The sequence below is a fragment of the Salminus brasiliensis genome, chromosome 11 (genome assembly GCF_030463535.1).
Source record: "Salminus brasiliensis chromosome 11, fSalBra1.hap2, whole genome shotgun sequence".
NCBI classification, from domain to species: domain Eukaryota; kingdom Metazoa; phylum Chordata; class Actinopteri; order Characiformes; family Bryconidae; genus Salminus; species Salminus brasiliensis.
The window spans coordinates 487,748-508,771 of record NC_132888.1 but is presented as its reverse complement, the minus strand read 5'-3'; the positions used below and the strand labels follow the sequence as shown (position 1 = coordinate 508,771).

Below are 21,024 nucleotides of genomic sequence, written 5' to 3'. Positions count from 1 at the left end.
CTCACTTTAAGGAACAGATCGGGGGCGGGGTTTCCCCCCAGTTTCCCCCACTTACTACAAATAGAGCTGGACATGTACAGTAAAACTGCAGTGGCCGTGTGGATACAGTAGAAACATTGTGCTGTTATCTGCATGTATACGACTGAGGTTGCCAGATTCACAGTGTGTACATGTACATGTGTGTATGTATATATATATATATATGTGTGTGTGTGTATATATACATGCTCCACTTTCTGCTCAAATTGGGTGACATGCTGCAGAACTGATAGAACGGTTCCGATCCGATGATTAACTTCCCAAAACATACAATAAAAGCAACCCAGGAGCTTCTTAAGAAATGGAGTCAGTCACCTGACCTCAACTCAGCTGAGCACTTTTCACTCACAAGACCCATGAACAGTAAAACACACTGAGCGTACACACACACACACACACACACACACACACACACACACACACACACACACACACACACACACACACACTTCAGGAAGGTGTTGCAGACCTCTGGTCTTCGTGGCTCTGAGTTAATGAACCCTCACCCTGTGCTGTTCTGTGATGCACTGCTCAGTACTTGCTGTCTCTCTGCCTCCGTCTCTCTCTCTCTGTCTCTCCCTTGCTCTCTCCCTCCGTCTCTCTCTCTCCCTCCGTCTCTCTTTCTCTCTCTCTGTCTCTCCCTTGCTCTCTCCCTCCGTCTCTCTCTCTCTCTCGCTCTCGCTCCTCCACTGTTCTCCACTGTTCTCCACTGTTCTCCAGCACAATTCCCTGCTCTCAGACTCCACTGGACACATTGTGGGCAGAGCATTAACATGTACTGGAGTGTATGTTGGTGTGTAGTGGTGTGTGTTGGTGTGTGTAATGGTGTGTAGTGGCGTGTAGTGGTGTGTAGTGGTGTGTGTAGTGGTGTGTATAGGTGTGTAATGGTGTGTAGTGGTGTGTAGTGGTGTGTAAAGGTGTGTAGTGGTGTGTAGTGGTGTGTAATGGTGTGTAGTGGTGTGTGTTGGTGTGTGTAGTGGACTTCCAGAGGAGCTGAAAGATGTCCTTATTGTGGTCAACCACCCCGCCATGACCCCCAAACCCCGCCATGACCCCGACTACAGCTCCACACCTGACGTCAGAGGTCCACTAGCATGTCCAGCTCTATTTGTAGTAAGTGGGGGAAACTGGGGGGAAACCCCGCCCCCGATCTGTTCCTTAAAGTGAGTGTTTGTCTTTCCTGCTGCTGCAGCAGAATCCAGCAGCACTAACACTCCCACACTCACCAGAACACACTGTGGTTCAACTGGTTCTACTGACAGTTATCAGTGCAGAGCCTCAGGTCCTCCACTCCTTCCTCACGCTGTGAGGAGACCCAACACCAGCATTCTCCACCTTCCTCAACATCAATCAGTATCAACATCAAGACCAATATCACAATATCTATTAAACAACATCAGACAGTACCCAAAACATCAGAACATGATTTCATTATGAATAACTGTGGATCAGTGTGCAGTAGAGGCTGGACTGACAGTCTGCTCACACGTTTACAAAAACACAACACAGGAAGAAAGATCCTCCCACTCATCCATTACAGCCCTGACTGATGTTACAGTCTGAAGAGGAGCTGATCAGAGCGACTGTGTCGTTGCCATGGAGTTTCAGCGTGAGTACTGCTGGAGCTGTCAGCGCTGCCCGGCTCAGTCCGACTCCACTCAGGTTCTTCTTCATCCTCTATTCAATTACAGAAGCTTCAGTATAGTCAAAACACTAAATGGACAAAAGTATTGGGACACTTGCTTATTCTTCTAAAATAAAGGCTATTAAACAGAGTTTCTCCTGCTTCTGTTGGAGTAACTGTCTCTACTGTCCAGAGAAGAAGACTTTCTACTAGATTCTGGAGAAGAAACATTGCTGTGAGGAGTTGTTTGCATTCAGTGACAAGAGTGTTAGTGAGGTGCCAAAAGTACTGGATGGAGCTCCACCACCATCATTCCAGAGAACACAGTTCTTCCACTGCTCCACAGCTCCTCAATGCTGCTTAGAGGAGCCCATAGCTGCTGATTGTTGGGACGAGGTTTGAGGAGGCAGAGTTTTTATAAAGCTTTAAAATCTGCATCACCTGATCTTTCCTAACGACGACCGTGAACAAGCCACAGCCTGACGAGCTGATTAAGATGAAGTCATGAAAGTCATCTGAGAGCTCTGATCTCGTGGGGTGTCCAAACTTTTGCAATTTCCTCCACACTAAAAGTTTACAACACTGAAATAAAACTGTTGGGCCCTTGAGCAAGGCCCTTTACCCTCTCTGCTCCCCGGGCGCTGGAGTTGGCTGCCCACCGCTCTGGGTGTGTGTGTGTGTACTCACTGCCCCTAGTGCACTAGTGTGTGTGTGAGTGTGTGTTCACTACCAGATGGGTTAAATGCAGAGGACACATTTCGCTGTACAGTGACAAATACGTGCACCTTTACCTTTTATAAAACTCTGATCCTGATTAAAAGGTTGGGGAGAATGTTTATCTTTAGCTTTCTGACTTATGGAGATATTGAGTGTTCAAACTTTTGCATGCCACTGTACCCATCTGTCTATCTGCCTGACTGTCTATCTTCCTGACTGTCTGTCGTGCTGTATGTGTGGGTGTTTGTGTAAGGGATGTGTAAAACAGAGGTAACGGCTCCCCCCGCTGGCTGCCATGGTGAAACTCACCACAGCGTGTCTAAAGACCAGTTCCTCACAGTGACAAGTGAGGGTGAGTGAGGGTGAGTGAGGGCGTTTGGTGGAGGGCGTTTGGTGTTTGATGGAGGGCGTTTATTGGAGGGTGGAGGGCGTTTGGTGGAGGGTGGAGGGCGTTTGGTGTTTGATGGAGGGCGTTTGGTGGAGGGCGTTTGGTGTTTGATGGAGGGCGTTTAGTGGAGGGTGTTTGATGGAGGGCGTTTGGTGGAGGGCGTTTGGTGGAGGCTGGAGGGCGTTTGGTGGATTGTGGAGGGCGTTTGGTGGAGGGCGTTTGGTGGAGGGTGGAGGGCGTTTGGTGGAGGGTGGAGGGCGTTTGGTGTTTGATGGAGGGCGTTTGATGGAGGGCGTTTGGTGGAGGGCGTTTGGTGGAGGCTGGAGGGTGTTTGATGGAGGGCGTTTGGTGGAGGGCGTTTGGTGGAGGCTGGAGGGCGTTTGGTGGAGGCTGGAGGGCGTTTGATGGAGGGCGTTTGATGGAGGGTGTTTGATGGAGGGTGTTTGATGTTTGATGTAGGGCAGAGGGCATTTGATGGAGGGCGTTTGGGTGGATGGTGGAGGGCATTTGATGGAGGGCGTTTAATGTTTGGTGGAGGGCATTTGGTGGATGGTGGAGAGCATTTGATGGAGTGCGTTTACTGTGTGGTGGAGGGCGTTTGGTGGAGGGTGGAGGGCGTTTAGTGGAGGGTGGAGGGCGTTTGGTGTTTGATGGAGGGCGTTTGATGGAGGGTGTTTGATGGAGGGCGTTTGGTGGAGGCTGGAGGGCGTTTGGTGGAGGGCGTTTGGTGGAGGCTGGAGGGTGTTTGATGGAGGGCGTTTGGTGGAGGGCGTTTGGTGGAGGCTGGAGGGCGTTTGGTGGAGGCTGGAGGGCGTTTGATGGAGGGCGTTTGATGGAGGGTGTTTGATGTTTGATGTAGGGCAGAGGGCATTTGATGGAGGGCGTTTGGGTGGATGGTGGAGGGCATTTGATGGAGGGCGTTTAATGTTTGGTGGAGGGCATTTGGTGGATGGTGGAGAGCGTTTGATGGAGGGCGTTTACTGTGTGGTGGAGGGCGTTTGGTGGAGGGTGGAGGGCGTTTAGTGGAGGGTGGAGGGCGTTTGGTGGAGGGCGTTTGGTGGAGGCTGGAGGGTGTTTGATGGAGGGCGTTTGGTGGAGGGCGTTTGGTGGAGGCTGGAGGGTGTTTGATGGAGGGCGTTTGGTGGAGGGCGTTTGGTGGAGGGCGTTTGGTGGAGGCTGGAGGGCGTTTGGTGGAGGCTGGAGGGCGTTTGATGGAGGGTGTTTGATGTTTGATGTAGGGCAGAGGGCATTTGATGGAGGGCGTTTGGGTGGATGGTGGAGGGCATTTGATGGAGGGCGTTTAATGTTTGGTGGAGGGCATTTGGTGGATGGTGGAGAGCGTTTGATGGAGGGCGTTTACTGTGTGGTGGAGGGCGTTTGGTGGAGGGTGGAGGGCGTTTAGTGGAGGGTGGAGGGCGTTTAGTGGAGGGTGGAGGGCGTTTGGTGTTTGATGGAGGGCGTTTGATGGAGGGCGTTTGGTGGAGGGCGTTTGGTGGAGGGCGTTTGGTGGAGGCTGGAGGGTGTTTGATGGAGGGCGTTTGGTGGAGGGCGTTTGGTGGAGGCTGGAGGGCGTTTGGTGGAGGCTGGAGGGCGTTTGATGGAGGGCGTTTGATGGAGGGTGTTTGATGTTTGATGTAGGGCAGAGGGCATTTGATGGAGGGCGTTTGGGTGGATGGTGGAGGGCATTTGGTGGATGGTGTTTGGTGGATGGTGGAGGGCATTTGATGGAGGGCGTTTAATGTTTGGTGGAGGGCATTTGGTGGATGGTGGAGAGCATTTGATGGAGGGCGTTTAATGTTTGGTGGAGGGCGTTTGGTGGAGGGCGTTTGATGGAGGGCGTTTGATGGAGGGCGTTTGATGGAGGGCGTTTGGTGTTTGGTGGAGGGCGTTTGGTGGAGGGCGTTTGATGGAGGGTGGAGGGCGTTTGGTGGAGGGCGTTTGATGGAGGGTGGAGGGTGTTTGGTACTCCATGTGGCAGCTTTACAATGTGCAACAATAATTCCTCATTATTAATATTCAGTATTTATTAATGGTTCAGAATCCCACAGTCGGTTCAGTACCGGCTCAAACAGCCGGTGAAGAAACAGAAACATTAAGAATGTGCAAAAAAACGCCGTTAAAGAACAGAACAGGGGTCGAGGGTCAGAACAGAGCGTCCGCCGAGGAGAGCTGGAGACGGTGCTGCTACCTGGTGTTCAGCGCTGCTGAGATCCAGCTTTATTACAGACAGTTGGGTTAAAGCTACCCTACACGTAGACAATCTGCTGACGTACCCCACCAGTTAGCACTGGAGCACTGGAGGCTATGAGGGTTATGTGGCTAACAGGTAACAAGGCTGATATCTGACCAGTCAGCACAGCATCCTATACATCCAGGATCACTGTGACGAGGCATTTACATCACAATATGTGTTCCTGAGTAGACTAGGGTCAGGGTCAGGGTCATGGTCAGGGTCATGGTCAGGAATATCCTCAAACTGCAGGTTACGGTCAGGGTTAGGGTTAAGGTCAGGGTTAAGGTCAGGGTCAGGGTCAGGAAAATCCTCAAACTGCAGTTTCTGATACTGTGAGATAACTGGTGTACGTAAGCTTCCACTGCTTATTAGCTACATTAGCCCCGTAGCTCCAAACCTAACTGTTAGGGATGGGTTACAGTAACCTCGTAGCTCCAGTGCTCACTGGTGGGGTATAATCCTCCATTGCTTGTCAGCTACATTAGCTTTAAACCTCACAGATCCGTCTGTGTTTCCATCAGACTTAACATGCCTCCAGTTTCCTCTTCTCCCTTTACAGCATCCATATAAATAACCAGCTTCTACATTACACAGCCTTCATGAATAACAGCACTAATGCTGCACATTATACTGGCTAATCAGAAGATCCTTAATGCACACAAAAGTATTGGGACACTTCTCCTCTTAATCAGCGAATTTTTGATTAGTCCCCATTCAGCCACAGCTGTATAAATCCAGCCTCTAGTCCTGCAGTCTGTCTTTCTTCCACACATCAGTGAAAGAACGGGAGGTTCTGAAGAGCTCACTGAACTCCAGCGTGGTTCTGTATGTAATAGGAGACACCGCTGCACCAACAACAACAAGTCAGCTGGTGAAATCTCCTCCCTCCTAGATCTTCCTCCATCAGCTGTGAGTGGTGTTATTATTGAACAGTGGAAGAGTTTAGGAGGAACAGCTCACAGAGAGCAGCTCAGCCACCGAGTGTCTGTCAGACCACGTAAAGTTACAGAGCGGGGTCAGGGCCGAGTGCTGAGCTCAGAGCAGAGTGCAGAAAAGCCTCCAACTGACTCAGTAACTGCAGCAGAGCTCCAGACCTGCTGATGCTGCTGGTAGAGCTGCAGAGGAGGACCAGCTCCAGAGTAATACAGCCTGTGGCCTGTTTAGAATAGAGTGTCAGAAAAGACACCTCCTGTAGGTGGAATAGTGTGGAGGTGTCCCAATACTTTTGTCCATATAGGGTATAATAATTCTCATTCTGAGATTATTACAATATTATTATCGGAGGATTGCAGCTGTTATTTCTATACATTTCTTATTTAAATTATGTTGTATTATTATTTTCTTAATTTAAAATAAAATAAACGTAGAGAAATCGGCTGAACACTCTCTTACAATACTCTCATAATGAGGAATATCTGATATATTCCCTACATTATTATCAATAAATCAGTGTTCATAACTCACTGTGCAGCGCTCTTACGCACAGAGTAACACAAACATAACTTAATCACAGGTATAAAACGAGCTGGAAGTCTTCATTTCCCTCCTAAGGCACTTTCACAGTCAGCAGTTTGGCCTTCTTGTGCTTTCCTTCAGTTCCTCTACAGGCGCACCCTCCTCTCCTCCAGCAGGGGGCGCCAATTGATTTCTATTTCCTTGTGATCCAGACGGTCAGTGTTTGTTTATACACCCAGTTTCAGTGAGTTTGGGTCAGATCAGGTCCAGATCTCGGTGGGGACCATGGCCTCTTTGGTGCCGACGGAGGGCAGCAGATTCTCCTCGCTCAGGAAGTCCAGAGGGAATTGCACCAGGAAGCCCCGGATTTTCCGCAGGTTCTCCTGGGCCTTGGCGGGATCCTCTTTATCCAGACCCGCTTTAGTCTGGAAGCTCAGCAGCTCCTGCAGGTTCCTCACCAGACTGGAGGGCAGACAGCGGAACACCTGCAAGGGCGGACACACACACACACACACACACACAGACACACACACACAGACACACACACACGGCCTGTTGAAGGCAGAATTCCAGGAATACCTCGAGTTTAACTTGACAGGCAATAACATTATTAATGTGTGTGTGTGTGTGTGTGTGTGTGTGTGTGTGTGTGTGTGTGGGACTGAGACAAAAAGAAGGATGTCCAGAAACTGAGACTGGCACATTCTGATGGCTGACAGATTTATTATCATTATTATCATTATTATTATTATTATTATATTATTTATTGATTGATTGATTGGTTGATTTGACTTCTGTTTAAATTCGGATTTGTTATTTAGTTCCAGGTTTATGATTTATAATAAATTATAAATAAATAATAATATATTCAAAGTCTAAACTTCACATTTCTTTACAATCATTTCCTCATTTCAGTCTAAAACTACACTAAACACTCTTCAGGAGTTCTCTAGTAAAAATGATGCTTCTATGACGGATCATGACAATATAATGATGTGTTTCTGGTTCTTCACTGATGGAACTGATCCAGTAAATTCTATTTATAAATATAATATAAATAATTTTCCACTTCACACCTCCTGAAGGGACTGTGTTTGCCCTATTCACAGTTCTAAGGTTCACAGTAACTTCAGTTATTAATAATATGTGGGAAGTCTGTTCCAGTGTTCAGGTCAACTCTGTTCTGTCTGACTCAACACTGCTCTGCAAACAGTTCTAATGAAAACATGTGACCCGCACTCAGTGATGTCACTTCCTATGGTGGGAAATGTCATTATTTTGTATACAATGATGAGGATTAATCAACATCTTAATTATTGGCCAGATTCTGAGATACTGATCATCTTTTATTCAGTGTTCAATAATCAATTATTTGAAGAAAATCCACAGAAGTGTGTTTATAGACGTGTCGTGTGCAGCTGAGGCAGAGAGGGTGGAAAATGTTCAACTCTGTTACTGGATTAACTGGTTTAAACAACGATAAAGAGTCAAACCTTCCACACTCCACATGTAGCAGAAATTCTAGAAATGGCCAAATATTATAATAATAATAATAATAATAGTAATAACAATTACAATAACAACAACAATTATAATTATTGTTATACAGCACCTTTCATTCATTAAATGCATCTCAAAAGGAATAATACAGTAAACACACACACACACACACACACACACTCTCAGTCACTCACACACACTCACACACACACACACACACACACTCACACACACACTCACACACACACTCACACACACACTCACACACACACACACTCACACACTCTCAGTCACTCACACACACTCACACACACTCACACACACTCACACACACTCACCTTTTCATAGATGGTGGCGTTGCGTCCTGCAGTGGTCATCCAGACCTCCTTGTAGAAGCGGTCGCTGATGGGGTCGCTCACGTCTATGCTGGGGTCCTTTAAGCCACCGAGGATCGTTCTAGAAAGAAAGAACGACCAGAGCTCAGAGGAGTGAGCACCTGAGTGAGGTTCTGAACAGCCTGGAGAACCTTCAGCACATTACCTCACCTGCAGGATAATCATATCTGGCATATCGGTTGGACCGGTGCCAGATGGCTAGAAACAGTAAACAGATTAAACACTTAAAGACCCGACATTAATAAAAGACTGGAATTATCACGAGAATTACGCTAATGCTAATCTCTGCTCAGAGTCATCGCTCTGCTCTCAGGCCTTGGCTCATAAAGACTGTGTCTCACTTCCTCACCAAAGGTCTCCAACCTGCTGCTGAACTGCAGCCAACACCCCCCCCCGCAACACGCACCCCCCCGCAACACGCACACCCCCCGCACAACACGCACACCCCCCGCACAACACGCACACCCCCCGCACAACACGCACACCCCCCGCACAACACGCACACCCCCCGCAACACGCACACCCCCCGCAACACGCACACCCCCCGCACAACACACACCCCCCGCAACACGCACACCCCCCGCACAACACGCACACCCCCCGCACAACACGCACCCCCCGCACAACACGCACACCCCCCGCACAACACGCACACCCCCCGCAACACGCACACCCCCCGCAACACGCACACCCCCCGCACAACACACACCCCCCGCAACACGCACACCCCCCGCACAACACGCACACCCCCCGCACAACACGCACACCCCCCGCAACACGCACACCCCCCGCACAACACGCACACCCCCCGCACAACACGCACACCCCCCGCACAACACGCACACCCCCCGCAACACGCACCCCCCCGCAACACGCACACCCCCCGCAACACGCACACCCCCCGCAACACACACACCCCCCGCACAACACACACCCCCCGCAACACGCACACCCCCCGCACAACACGCACACCCCCCGCACAACACGCACACCCCCGCAACACGCACACCCCCCGCAACACGCACACCCCCCGCAACACGCACACCCCCCGCACAACACGCACACCCCCCGCACAACACGCACACCCCCCGCACAACACACACCCCCCGCAACACGCACACCCCCCGCAACACGCACACCCCCCGCAACACGCACACCCCCCGCACAACACGCACACCCCCCGCAACACGCACACCCCCCGCACAACACGCACCCCCCGCAACACGCACACCCCCCGCACAACACACACACCCCCCGCACAACACGCACCCCCCCCGCAGAACACACACCCCCCGCACAACACCCCCCCCCGCACAACACACACACCCCCCGCACAACACCCCCCCCCCGCACAACACACACACCCCCCGCACAACACGCACCCCCCCCGCAGAACACACACCCCCCCCGCAGAACACACACCCCCCGCACAACATGCACCCCCCCCGCACAACACGCACCCCCCCCGCACAACACGCACACCCCCCGCACAACACGCACACCCCGCACAACACGCACACCCCCCGCACAACACACCCCCCCCGCACAACACACACACCCCCGCACAACACGCACACCCCCCGCACAACACGCACACCCCCCGCACAACACGCACACCCCCCGCACAACACGCACCCCCCGCACAACACGCACACCCCCCGCACAACACGCACACCCCCCGCACAACACGCACACCCCCCGCACAACACGCACCCCCCGCGCAACACGCACCCCCCGCAACACGCACACCCCCCGCAACACACACAGCCCCCGCAACACACGCCCAGCACAACACACACGCACAACACAACACACACGCACAACACAACACACACGCACAACACAACACACACAGCCCGCAACACACACACCCCCGCAACACACACACCCCCGCAACACACACACCCCCGCAACACACACACCCCCGCAACACACACAGCCAGCACAACACACACAGCCAGCACAACACACACGCACAACACAACACACACGCACAACACAACACACACCCCCCGCACAACACGCACACCCCCCGCACAACACGCACACCCCCGCACAACACACACCCCCCGCAACACGCACACCCCCCGCAACACGCACACCCCCGCAACACGCACACCCCCCGCAACACGCACACCCCCCGCAACACACACAGCCCCCGCAACACACACAGCCCCCGCAACACACACAGCCCCCGCAACACACGCCCAGCACAACACACACGCACAACACAACACACACGCACAACACAACACACACGCACAACACAACACACACGCACAACACAACACACACAGCCCGCAACACACACACCCCCGCAACACACACACCCCACAACACACACAGCCAGCACAACACACACAGCCAGCACAACACACACGCACAACACAACACACACGCACAACACAACACACACAGCCCGCACAACACACACAGCCCGCACAACACACACAGCCCGCACAACACACACAGCCCGCACAACACACACCGCACAACACACGCACAACACACGCACAACACACGCACAACACACACACCCCACAACACACACACCCCACAACACACACACCCCACAACACACACAGCCAGCACAACACACACAGCCAGCACAACACACACAGCCAGCACAACACACACAGCCAGCACAACACACACCCCACAACACACACCCCACAACACACACCCCACAACACACACCCCCCGCACAACACGCACGCCCAGCACAACACGCACACCCCCAACAACACGCACACCCCCAACAACACGCACACCCCCAACAACACACAGGCCGCCCAGCACACGCCATTCCTTGTTAGCTACATTAGCCTCATTGCTCTAGTGTGGACCTAATGAGGTAGTAGACAGAGCTCAGCTGGCCGTACTTGAAGCACTCCAGGCGGAGCTGCAGGGCGAATTTCCCTGCTTGGTACTCCTGTCCATCCATCACTGAGGGAACGGTCTGTGTGTCCTCCACGATCACAGCCACCTCGCTGTCCCTCTTGCCCAGCATACTGCGGTCGTTAATGTTGGCCGAGCCTGAGAAGAGAGAGGAGAGTGAGTACCAGTGCTGGTTCTCTAACAATCATACACTCTTCCATGAGGGTGCAGGAGACACCACACAGTAGCGCACTGCTCCATCACTGCAGAGTCTGATCCGGGTCTTCCTGAAGGTGTTTTTCAGTCAATCAGGGTTTCTGATCAGTCTTTCTATCAATCCTACCAGCAGCTCTCTCTGATAGTTCTACTTCCAGACCTCAGCTCGTCCTCCACCGTTCCTGTTAACTCCTATTTCTGAACTCCATTAGGAACCGAGGAACCGGCTCCTGAGAACACTCTGCTATCTTCTCCTGGTCTTCTCCTGCTCTGTGGGCATCAGTGATGTTGATGGTCAGAGCGCTCAGCAGCTGCTTAGAGGAGCCCATAGCTGCTGATGGGGACGAGGTTTGAGGAGGCAGAGTTTTTATAAAGCTTTAAAATCTGCATCACCTGATCTTTCCTAACGACGACCGTGAACAAGCCACAGCCTGACGAGCTGATTAAGCTCTGAGAGCTCTGTGAAAGTTATCTGAGAGCTCTGATCTCGTGGGGTGTGAACTGACTGCTGCTGTGCTCCTGTCTGCCAGCAGGGGGAGCGTGAGGGTCACCACCACACAGCTCATTAACCTTCACTCCTAATGTGAGACTGCAGGAGAGCAGGAGCGCTCCGGAGACTAACCGATGATGACCGTGTTGTCGTCGGCGATGAGCAGCTTGCTGTGGACGTAAATCAGCTCCGTCACCAAACGGCCCTCCAGCTCAGCGTGGGTCCGCAACCCACAGAACGAGATGTAGTTCATCCACTGATCGTCCACTGCACACACACAGAGAGAGAGAGAGAGAGAGAGAGAGAGAGAGAGAGAGAGTGTGTGAGTGTGTGAGAGAGAGAGAGAGAGAGAGAGAGAGCGCGCGAGAGAGAGAGAGTGTGAGTGTGTGAGAGAGAGAGTGTGAGAGAGAGAGAGAGAGAGAGTGTGAGTGTGTGAGAGAGAGAGTGTGTGAGTGTGTGAGAGAGAGAGTGTGAGTGTGTGAGAGAAAGAGTGTGAGTGTGTGAGAGAGAGAGAGAGCGCGAGTGGGAGAGAGACAGTGAGACAGTCATACTCACTCTCTTTCTTCAGCTGGGAGATGATGGACTTGTCTCCTCTGGTCATTGTTCTGAGATCAAACACAACAACATCACAGTTACCAGCTTTACTGTACCTGCAGTGTGTGTGTGTGTGTGTGTGTGTGTGTGTGTGAGTACCTGTAGTTGAAGTGCATGACTGCTTGCAGAGCGCTGCCCCCGCCAGTGGAGATATCCCCCTCAAACCCGGGCAGGAGTGGGGTCACCACATACACACGAAACCTCTTATTCTCTCTAGTGAAACACACACACACACACACACACACACACACACACACACACACACAGGATTCAATTATTGGTGGAGCAGGATTGAGGAAAAAGCCAGGCTTATTTGAATGGATTAGAGATCAGCTGTTCGGCTCCTGTCCTTTGTTTTTACCGCTGTGTTCTAGCAGATCGTCATAAATGGCCATTTTCATATAATCTAAACATACATTATTGTGTGTGTGTGTGTGTGTGTGTGTGTGTGTGCGAGAGAGAGAGAATGTAGTGCAGGTCTTACTTGTGTGCTCTGATGATCCTCTCGATGATGGCGTCTCCGACTTTGTTGAAAACCTGCTTGTTGTCAGCACAGCTGATGAAGAACTGGTTCTGGAGGTGAAGAGAGAGCCCGAATCAACACCTGCTCCAGCACCCGGCTCAGACACCCCGCTCTCCCTGCTCCAGCACCCCCGCTCAAACACCCCGCTCCCCCTGCTCCAGCACATACCTCGATGTAGATGAAGTGCTTGCTCTTGGCGATGACCTGGATGTAGGCGTTGTGGATGGACTCCTCATGATACTTTATCCCTGCTGACCAATCAGCTGCAGACCGCAACACCTGCACAGGTACACAGCAGCTGCTGTAGCTCATGTTCAAGTCAATGGGATGAAAAGGGTCTCATTTCCCGTCTACCACTCAACCCCACCCTCCTCTGCCGGAGAACCACAGCAGAGCGCCTCAGCAAACTGATCTCAGCAAGTGCAGTTCTGTAAATGTAGTCGGAATATATACTGTTTCTCATTTTGAGATTATTTTAGAAATATTATTTGATTAATGAACTTATTTGTAGACAAATCAAAACAATTTTTGATTGATTTCATTGTTGAACTAAAAGAAGGTTCTGATCCAATCAAGAGGAGCAGGATTGAGGAAAAAAGCCAGGCTTATTTTAATGGATTAGAGATCAGCTGTTCAGCTCCTGTCCTTTGTTTTTACTGCTGTGTTCTAGCGGAGCGCCATTAACAGCCATTAATCCCATTATTAATCATTTTGAACATTAACAGAACTGCAGCTGCTTTCATTTCTCAGCCTTTATAAACCTCTCTTTACCTTTCTCCTCATTTTAACTGAAAGGGTCTTATTCTTCTGGCAGATCATTTTGCTTAATTTAATCCTGACCACTTAAAGCTGCCAGTGGAAATAAACACTTTCCACAGATAAACTCACTTCAAACAAGTAAAATAAGCTTTAAATCCATTAATAATCCAAACATAATATTTTTATTTAATGTAAAACTGAAAAATATCAGATATTCAGACCACATCTCAGAGGAGTACACTTGCTAAGACATGGTTTTCTGCAGTGTGTGTGTGTGTGTGTGTGTGTGTGTGTGTGTGTGTTGTCAAACCTGTACTTTGGCCTGCACACAGTTTGGCACTTGGTAGGTGAGCTCGTTGGCGGTGCTGTGGGACTTGGGCAGTAAGTAAGGGTAGGAAAGAGATCTGTACTTTGGCTTCATGATCTGCAAGACAGAGATAAAGAGAGAGAGAGAGAGATAAAGAGAAAAAGAGAGAGAGAGAATAAAATGTAAGAGATAGCTGGAGTTAAGGTGGAGCAGTCGGAGCTCATTTCCAGTATGAACACGGCGCATTCCTGAGATACGCTCGTCTTCTTATAATATAAAGACACACTCTCCCGAAACTCAAACCAGCCTCGACCAGACCCTCTCACAGGGTACTGTCCTCAAAACAAGCCTGAACTCTATAGTAATACACACAAATATTTACACTCACTGGCCACTTTATCGGAAACACCTACTGTGTATATGTACACACAGTCACTGTTTCACAAAAACCTTTATTTATTATTTATACTGCATCAGAGGTTCATGATGAACAGACCAATAGAAATGCTCCAACACGGCTCCTTTGAGAGGTCAGAATGATTGTACTTCTCCTTGTAGCTGCTGTTTTGGAGATACAAGGTTTTTGGTGAGCAAGTGTATGAGCAAGTGTGAGCAAGTATGTATTTCCTTTATGTATACAGCCATGCTGTATTTACACTCATAACTTTGTGCCCGCAGTGCTACACACACACCGCCCCCCGCTGTACTGAGAATGGACCACCACACCAATAATATCTGGTCTCCTAAGGTGGTCACTTTCCAGGTTAACGGTGGTGAGGGGGGTAGAGGGGGTGATGAACTACAGTAACAGATGAGCTACAGTACACTTACAGTGATCACCTAGTACAGTATGTGTTTCTGATAAAGTGGCCAATGAATTTGCACGCTTTAGAATGACCCTAACACATGGAAAAGTGCAGATATGAAGGCTATGGATGAGCGACGTAGTTGACACATGAATATGTATGTGTGTGCAGTATGTATTACTGTGAGTGCACAGGTGCATGTGTGTGCAGTATGTATTTCTCGTATACACACACATTTACATGCAGTATGTATTTACTGTGTGTGTGCTTATGCATGTGTATGCAGTATGTATTTCTTGTGTGTACACAGGTGCATGCGGTATGTGTTTGTGCATGTCTGTTTATAGTGTTTGTCCACCCCCACCCCTCGCCCCTTACAGAGAGGATAGAAAATAACTGACCCTGGTAAGATTCCACAGTTGAATGAAGTGTGTGTGTGTGTGTGTGTGAGTGTGTGTGTGTGTGTGTGTGTGAGTGTGTGTGTGTGTGTCTGACCTTGGTAAAGTTCCAGCGCTGGATGAAGTGTCTGGCCACGTCTCTGGCAGCCTTTCCATGAACCACTGAAGCGATGTCATGCCAGGGCATTCTGGGAGTTGTGTACCTGTCAATGAAATCTGCAGTGCAAGAAGGCATGAGGTGAAACCAGCTGTTGTACTGGAGGTGGGTAATTTTGAGCTCCACTGACATATGGTACAGATAATTAATACATAAATACCCACAATGCACTAAAACAGCACTGCACCACCTCACAAAGCCACATTAAAGCTAAATGTTAGGCTCTCTCTCACCATCAAAAGGTTTCTCCAGCTGAACCCAGTCTTTATAGACGAAGTTGCAGTAATCTTTCCCGTGCCAGAACCGTGTGTTTCCCATCAGCTCCCCAACACCAGTCTGCAGACTGCGCACTGAGCCACTCCCTGTAGACACAACACACACAGACACACACTTTATTAGAAACACCCCTACCCTGTGCTTCCACTCACTGGCCACTTTATTAGAAACACCCCTACCCTGTGCTTCCACTCACTGGCCACTTTATTAGAAACACCCCTACCCTGTGCTTCCACTCACTGGCCACTTTATTAGAAACACCCCTACCCTGTGCTTCCACTCACTGGCCACTTTATTAGAAACACCCCTACACCTGTGCTTCCACTCACTGGCCACTTTATTAGAAACACCCCTACCCTGTGCTTCCACTCACTGGCCACTTTATTAGAAACACCCCTACCCTGTGCTTCCACTCACTGGTCACTTTATTAGAAACACCTCCCCTGTGCTTCCACTCACTGGCCACTTTATTAGAAACACCTTCCCTGTGCTTCCACTCACTGGCCACTTTATTAGAAACACCCCTACCTTGTGCTTCCACTCACTGGCCACTTTATTAGAAACACCCCTACCTTGTGCTTCCACTCACTGGTCACTTTATTAGAAACACCTCCCCTGTGCTTCCACTCACTGGCCACTTTATTAGAAACACCCCTACCTTGTGCTTCCACTCACTGACCTCCCCTGTGCTTCCACTCACTGGCCACTTTATTAGAAACACCCCTACCCTGTGCTTTCACTCACTGGCCACTTTATTAGAAACACCTCCCCTGTGCTTCCACTCACTGGTCACTTTATTAGAAACACCTCCCCTGTGCTTCCACTCACTGGCCACTTTATTAGAAACACCCCTACCTTGTGCTTCCACTCACTGGCCACTTTATTAGAAACACTTCCCCTGTGCTTCCACTCACTGGTCACTCTCGATCTTCTCTACAGAACATGTTCTAGTGTAGAGTTGATGAAGTGATCAGACTGGAAACGTCCGAGAGTCTGAATCAGCTCCTCCTACTGAGCTCAGATAAGAGCTGTAATCCTTCATAAACGCTGCCTTTCAACCAGGCTCTGCGGTTTAGTGGTCAGAAGCTGACGTCAGCAGACGAGGCAGTGTGTGTTTATGTTGGTAGAGCAGTGCAGTGTCATAACACACACCCTCATCCACTTAACTACGTCAGAGCACCATCAGACACCACATGGAAATCAAACTGACTCATTCAATCTGACTGGAACGTTGGTCCAATCTCAAATATCTGTCCAAAAGTAGATCCACAACAGCGTCCGAAACCGACCCTTAAATGCTACATGAAACTGACCTGAGGTCCACAAATTCTGCCCAAAGCTGACCAAGGACAAAAGATTCCGCCCAAAGCTGAGTGAAGATCCAATAAACTCTGTCCAAAACTGACCTCAGTCCAAAAACTCTTCCAAAAATTGACCCAAGGCCAACAAATTATCCTCCAAGTTGACCCAAGGCCAACGGATTCTGACCAAAACTAACAGCCAACTAAGGCCAACAAATTCTCCCCCTGAGGCAGCAGTAACAGTCACAGGCGGTCCTGTACTCACGGTCGGAGCTGTCGAAGCTGCTGACGCTGTCTGCGTGGTGCAGGCCGTGGCGATGCAGGTGGCGGTACAGGCTGAATCGGGACTTCCGCGTCCAACCGACTCCCTTCAGTTTGGGCAGATCACTGGACTTCACAGTTGCAGAGCTGGAGCCGTTAAAGAAGGACCCACCTTTTTCCACTGAACCAACCTCACCATCCGCCTGCAGAGAGAGACAGACAACTCAGACTGTAATACACTACAGGAAGCGTAGGGGGCGCTCTATAATGCTCTATAATGATCATATGATCCACACGCTCATTCTGACAGACTGTAATACACTACAGGAAGCGTAGGGGGCGCTCTATAATGCTCTATAATGATCATATGATCCACACGCTCATTCTGACAGACTGTAATACACTACAGGAAGCGTAGGGGGCGCTCTATAATGCTCTATAATGATCATATGATCCACACGCTCATTCTGACAGACTGTAATACACTACAGGAAGTGTAGGGGGTGCTCTATAATGCTCTATAATGATCATATGATCCACACGCTCATTCTGACAGACTGTAATACACTACAGGAAGCGTAGGGGGCGCTCTATAATGCTCTATAATGTTCATATGATCCAGACGCTCACTCTGACAGACTGTAATACACTACAGGAAGCGTAGGGGGCGCTCTATAATGCTCTATAATGTTCATATGATCCACACGCTCACTCTGACAGACTGTAATACACTACAGGAAGCGTAGGGGGCGCTCTATAATGCTCTATAATGCTCATATGATTCACACGCTCATTCTGACAGACTGTAATACACTACAGGAAGCGTAGGGGGCGCTCTATAATGCTCTATAATGTTCATATGATCCACACGCTCCTTCTGACAGACTGTAATACACTACAGGAAGCGTAGGGGGCGCTCTATAATGCTCTATAATGCTCATATGATCCACACGCTCATTCTGACAGAATGTAATACACTACAGGAAGCGTAGGGGGCGCTCTATAATGCTCTATAATGCTCATATGATCCACACGCTCATTCTGACAGACTGTAATACACTACAGGAAGTGTAGGGGGCGCTCTATAATGCTCATATGATCCACACGCTCATTCTGACAGACTGTAATACACTACAGGAAGCGTAGGGGGCGCTCTATAATGCTCTATAATGCTCATATGATCCACACGCTCATTCTGACAGACTGTAATACACTACAGGAAGCGTAGGGGGCGCTCTATAATGCTCTATAATGCTCATATGATCCACACGCTCATTCTGACAGACTGTAATACACTACAGGAAGCATAGGGGGCGCTCTATAATGCTCTATAATGATCATATGATCCACACGCTCATTCTGACAGACTGTAATACACTACAGGAAGCGTAGGGGGCGCTCTATAATGCTCTATAATGCTCATATGATCCACACGCTCATTCTGACAGACTGTAATACACTACAGGAAGCGTATGGGGCGTTCTATAATGTTCTATAATGCTCATATGATCCACACGCTCATTCTGACAGACTGTAATACACTACAGGAAGCGTAGGGGGCGCTCTATAATGCTCTATAATGCTCATATGATCCACACGCTCATTCTGACAGACTGTAATACACTACAGGAAGCGTAGGGGGCGCTCTATAATGCTCTATAATGCTCATATGATCCACACGCTCATTCTGACAGACTGTAATACACTACAGGAAGCGTAGGGGGCGCTCTATAATGCTCTATAATGCTCATATGATCCACACGCTCATTCTGACAGACTGTAATACACTACAGGAAGCGTAGGGAGCGCTCTATAATGTTCATATGATCCACTCGCTCATTCTGACAGACTGTAATACACTACAGGAAGTGTAGGGGGTGCTCTATAATGCTCTATAATGCTCATATGATCCACACGCTCATTCTGACAGACTGTAATACACTACAGGAAGCGTAGGGGGCGCTCTATAATGCTCTGTAATGTTCATATGATCCACACGCTCATTCTGACAGACTGTAATACACTACAGGAAGCGTAGGGGGCACTCTATAATGCTCTATAATGATCATATGATCCACACGCTCATTCTGACAGACTGTAATACACTACAGGAAATGTAGGGGGCGCTCTATAATGCTCTATTCCTGCTGACCTGGTCCATGCTCTGAGCAGAGCGTGTTACACTCCCCACATCAGTTAGTCTGTGCTCGCTGTCGTCCCAGCGGCCATACGCCAGGTCAATCCCACCAACAAACGCCACCGACTGGTCAATCACCACAATCTTCTCATGATGAGCCCAGAGGTAGACTGAGGAGGACACATGGTCAGGGTGCCTCATCACCTACAGAGGAGAACCAGACATCACAGATTACTTTACAAACCGTAGCTTCAATAAACAAACTAATACACGCATCATGGCCACTTTATTAGAAACACCTATATGTACATTACATGTCCAAATGTTTGTGGACACCTCTTCTAATGAATGCATTCCACTACTTTAAGCTGCACCCATTGCTGACACAGATGTGCACAGATGTCCCTGTAGAGAAGAAGTACTGCCAATAGAATAGGACTCTCTGGAGCAGATCATCATGACCCTATTGGCTCCATGCTGCCTAATAATGCCAGGCGTGGGCTAGAGGGGTATAAAGCCCCCCAGCATTGAGGAGCTGTGGAGTAGTGGAAGAACTGTGTTCTCTGGAATGATGGTGGAGGAGCTCCATCCAGTACTTTTGGGATGAGTTGGGCTGGTGATCATCAACGAACATCCTGACCTCACTAACGCTCTTCTTGCTGAATGCAATCAAATCCTAACAGCAATGCTCCTCCGGCAAAATGTAGTCTTTTTCAGAGAAGTCTCCTTCTCTGGATAGTAGAGACAGTTACTCCAATCTCAGAAGAAGCAGTGAATAAACAGGTGTCCCAATACTTTTGTCCATATAGTGTATCTATACTCAGTTACCTTGATGTTGGGGTGAAGGTGCATTAGCGTTCTCTTGCTGTATTCACTGTTGATGCCGAGAGCCAGCTCCACTTCTTTATAGAGCATTACAAAGATCCGCACACCTTGTTGCTGTAAACACACACACACACACACACACACACACACACCACTAGTATCATACTTTGGAGGAGTGGTCACTATTTCTGGGAGGGGTAGAACTCCACTCACAGCTTTGCGTTTGAGGATGCAGTCGAGTCTCCAGCGATTTCCCTCCACCACCGGCCTCTTCAGGAAAATCTCCGGACTTAACCTGCACACACACACACACACACACACACACACACACACACACACACACACACTTCTTTTAAAGGCTGAACACACTGCCTATGCTAAAGGAGCAAGTCAGCGAAAAATATAATCACAATGATCGATCTCTGATTAGCTTCAGTGGCTAACCCTGCTACCGAACACTGGACTCAGACGGTCACTAACGTACTCATCTCTGTAAACACGGCTGGGATCAGAGATCAATCATGATGATTAGACATTTCACTGAACTGCTCTTTGAAGCAGCATTATGTGAATTTTAGGATACTTTGCTCTATATTTCCTTTTACTCCACTGCAGTAAACAAAAATCAGGCTTTGAGCGCCCCCTCATGGACAGCTGTACACGTGCATTTCTGGACAGTGTGAGAGCTGCAGGAGCTTGATCTGAAGGTGGAGCAGCATGTGGACTGAGGTGGTAGAGTAATACTA

General features: G+C 49.5%; 1 protein-coding gene across 1 annotated transcript; it reads right to left on the bottom strand.

Annotated features, from left to right (window-relative positions):
* Nucleotides 1–4,776: 4,776 nt before the first annotated feature.
* pld1a (phospholipase D1a) lies at nucleotides 4,777–20,574 on the bottom strand. The gene is made up of 15 exons (XM_072691217.1): nucleotides 20,492–20,574; nucleotides 20,282–20,392; nucleotides 19,469–19,657; nucleotides 17,321–17,519; nucleotides 15,712–15,840; nucleotides 15,419–15,537; nucleotides 14,121–14,234; nucleotides 13,220–13,330; nucleotides 13,013–13,101; nucleotides 12,628–12,741; nucleotides 12,490–12,539; nucleotides 12,067–12,201; nucleotides 11,234–11,387; nucleotides 8,295–8,412; nucleotides 4,777–6,941 (listed from the first exon to the last, which is right to left on the bottom strand). Exons 2-15 carry the CDS (start codon nucleotides 20,366–20,368, stop codon nucleotides 6,717–6,719), a joined length of 1,833 nt encoding a protein of 610 aa, XP_072547318.1. The 5' UTR covers nucleotides 20,369–20,392; nucleotides 20,492–20,574; the 3' UTR covers nucleotides 4,777–6,716.
* Nucleotides 20,575–21,024: the final 450 nt, after the last annotated feature.